General features: G+C 38.2%; 1 protein-coding gene across 1 annotated transcript in view; it reads right to left on the reverse strand.

Annotated features, from left to right (window-relative positions):
- LOC106882737 (multidrug resistance-associated protein 1) overlaps window positions 1-3,724 on the reverse strand; it is a 47,043-nt gene extending 43,319 nt beyond the window's left edge. Inside the window, exon 1 of the mRNA XM_052974980.1 lies at window positions 3,063-3,724. Within this exon, the coding sequence (XP_052830940.1) occupies window positions 3,063-3,119 (57 nt within the window). The 5' untranslated portion in view covers window positions 3,120-3,724. The remainder of the gene's footprint in view (window positions 1-3,062) is intronic.
- Between the last annotated feature and the right edge of the window lie 63 nt (window positions 3,725-3,787).

Below are 3,787 nucleotides of genomic sequence, written 5' to 3' on the forward strand. Positions count from 1 at the left end.
AATAAGTACCAGGTTTTAGAATAAATAAATAAATAAATAAATAAATAAATAAATGCTGGGGTTGATTTGTTTGAGGAAAACCTTCAAGGCAGTGCCCCAGTATGGCCGCATTCTAAGGACTAAAATACGTAAACATTAAAAGATACAGTACATCATCATCATCATCGTTTAACGTCCGCTTTCCATGCTAGCATGGGTTGGACGATTTGACTGGGGACTGGTGAACCAGAAGGTTGCACCAGGCTCCAATCTGATCTGGCAGTGTTTCTACAGCTGGATGCCCCTCCTAACGCCAACCACTCCGAGAGTGTAGTGGGTGCTTTTACATGCCACCAGCATGAGGGCCAGTCAGGCCATACTGGCAATGACCACACTTAAATGGAGTTTTTTATGTGCCACCTACACAGGAGTCAGTTCAGCGGCACTGGCAACGACCTCGCCCGAAAGTTTTTTCATGTGCCAGTAAGGTGACACTGGTAACGATCATGTTCGAATGGTGCTTTTTACATGCCACCGGCATGGAAGCCAGTCAGCTGCTCTGGCAGCGATCACACTCAGATGGTGCTCTTAGCGCTCCATTAGCAAGAAACAAATTGTTACTCAACACTTGCCTGAGCAGCGATCACACTTTACAGTGAAAAAATAAAAATGAATTCACACAAATCTTGTAAATGCTGAAAGATTTACAGCTTTGATATTTTCATAATTTGTGTGTCTGGCCGTGATGAACATCATGTGTGAATGACCCATTTTTAAGATAATTAATGAATCACAATTAATATTTGTTAATGTTGTACATAAAAAAAACACAGCACAGTGTATAATTGCAAATTTCCGTTCATTTATCAAATTCAGTTTTAACCCTTTAAACTATTTTGTCTGTCAAAAATAATGTTTATGTCCCCACATTGTTTTGGGTTCCAGTTCCAGTATCTAGAGCTCTATCACTCCTGAAGGATCAACTCCTCCCTGGACTCCTTCCACTGCTGCCTATCTCTGATCAGTTACGGCCATGTAGGCCTCAGGTAGTGGATGAGAGTATCTCATTATCTTGTTTTTGGTCAGCCTCTTGTTTTCGATTCATCATGCATTATCTCATAGTTTTGAGGTTTCAACAACATCATTGCTTATTTTTAGAATGACATTGTAGGGTATGTGTGAGAGGCCAAATCTGGCTGGTTTGGGCTGGATATGGCTGATTTAAATGCTAAAGCTTTAAATTTCAGTTTTTGAAGAAATTATAGCTCTTTCCTGTTATATATACATATCAAGTGTTGGGCCTCACGGAGGCAATGACAGACCTTTGGCATTATGTCATGCTTGAGAAGAAGACCCATCAAGCCAAGCAAAATTGCAGTTGTGGCAGATGCCGGTGTCATGCAAATGGCACCCATGTTGGTGGCACATAAAAGCACCCATTACACCCTTGGAGTGGTTGGCGTTAGGATAGGCATCCAGCCATAGAAATCATGCCAAATCAGACTGAAGTCTGGCACAGTCTTCCAAACAGACAGACAGAGATAGGATAGATAGAGAGATAGATAAATAGATAGATAGACAGATAGATAGATAGACAGAGATAGATAGACAAACAAATAGATAGACAAACAGATAGACAGATAAACAAATAGATAAATAGACAAACAGATAAACAAATAGATAGATAGATAGATAGATAGATAGGTAGATAGGTAGATAGACAGACAGATAGATAGATAGATAGATAAACAGACAGACAGACAAATAGACAGGCAGATAGATAGATAGATAGATAAACAGACAGACAGACAGATAGACAGGCAGATAGATAGATAGATAGATAGGTAGACAGACGGACAGATAGACAGATAGATAAACAAATAGACAGACAGGTAGACAGATAGATAGACACACACACACGTTTGGTTTCATTTATTTAGTTGTGAAGCTAAATATATTTAAAAAAATACTCATAGATCGGACGAGAGTTTTGTGTATTGTCCTTGACAAACTTAATACAATGGAAATTCTTTTCTTTAAATAAGAAAAAACAACATAATTTTTTTTTTTCCACAAGTTTCTCTCAAAATACAACAGCGGAGTGTCTCTGCCAAGTCCCCCCCCACACACACACTGTAATACTGTCTTAGCTGTACAGCCACATAAGTAACTCTTATCGAGTTATATAACTTCACTTGCTTATATCCGCGTGCGAGTATATGTGCGTGTCTATGTATATGTTCTTTCTTGTTTGTGTCCCCAAAAACCAACATTCGCGCACACATACACACAGATAGACTAATAGACACGTATGCCAACGCAAGCACACGCACTGGCATACCAACATGCATGCAGAAATGCTTCCACACACACACACAAATACAAACAGATATACGAGGGGGTGCTGAAAAGTTCTTGATTTTAAGTGGAAGAAAATACTGTCAATTATGATTTTATGCACCGTATTCTACTTTAAGGTTCACACACTCATTGCAGCGGTCCTTCAGTTTTTCTAAGCCCTGTAAAAGGACTCGGAAGGTTGGGACTTCAACCAGGCCTTTTACGAAACCCTTAAAAGCAGGCACTTTTTTGCACCCTCTCGTGTGTGTGTGTGTGTGTGTGTGTGTGTGTGTGTGTATGCATGTATGTGAGTGTGCATGTATCTACGTATGTATGTGTACGTAAGTAGGTGTGTGTGTGTGTACAATACAGAAAGGCTACCACCGAGGTCGACTTTGCCTTTCATCCTTTCGGGATAGATAAATTAAGTACCAGTTGCGCACTGGGGCCGGTCTAATCGACTGGCCCTCCTCCCCAAAAATTTCGGGCCGTGTGCCTAGAGTGGAAAAGAATACAGAAAGGCCACAACCGGAACGCTATAGTTCACGAAAGCGTCTAACCGACCAAAGCCTGGGCAAAACTCAATCAAACAACATCACAGCTGATACACGAGCAAACCAGTTATCTAAATGATACAGCTATAGAAACAAATAAACATGTTCAGTTAACTGGACTGACCAGTAGTTTACTAATTGGTTAATTAACGTTAGTAGTTAAATGTAATCAAGTATTTCTTTACTTACCCATATGGGTGTTCCTCCGCAGAAGTATTCGAAATCGGTTTCGTTATGTTTCCCCATTGTGGAAATTGCTAAATTAACTAAAATGCATTAAACGTCTCAAAAGTTTCCATGTAGTTAAAGACACGTATATATATATATATATATATATATATATATATATATATGTATGTATGCACGTATAAATGTGTATATTTATATATGTATATGTAGTTATATCTATCTGCGTGTAGAAAGCGTGACAATGTGAAATGAATGGATAATAATATATTTAAATATGTTTATATGTATGTGGGTGTGTGTATGTGAAGTGTGTAAATTTTTTACGTATGTTAAATGTGTGTAATATATTTGTGTGTGTGTGTGTGTGTGTGTGTGTGTGTATATAGTGTTTTGCCTGCAGTTCGTCTTCTCACTCTGCAGAATAATTAAACCGAACACAAACTGACTAATTAAATAAACTTTATCCACACTAACTTTGCCAACGTTTAAATACTACTATATCTATTTATACTACTACTACTACCACTACTTCTAATAATAATAATAATAATAGATGACGGTGATAATTAAATTAGACAGGTAGATTAAAGAAAGTCTAAACGAAATAAAACCGGAAAGACAATTGACTAGACTCGTAAAGTTTAACTTGTTCAGGCCTATAAAATCACGATGGGATTTTTGTCCTTCTCTTAATCTTCTCTTCTCTCTCTCTCTGACCGGTTTTT

The sequence above is a fragment of the Octopus bimaculoides genome, chromosome 20 (assembly GCF_001194135.2).
Source record: "Octopus bimaculoides isolate UCB-OBI-ISO-001 chromosome 20, ASM119413v2, whole genome shotgun sequence".
Taxonomy (NCBI): Eukaryota; Metazoa; Mollusca; class Cephalopoda; order Octopoda; family Octopodidae; genus Octopus; species Octopus bimaculoides.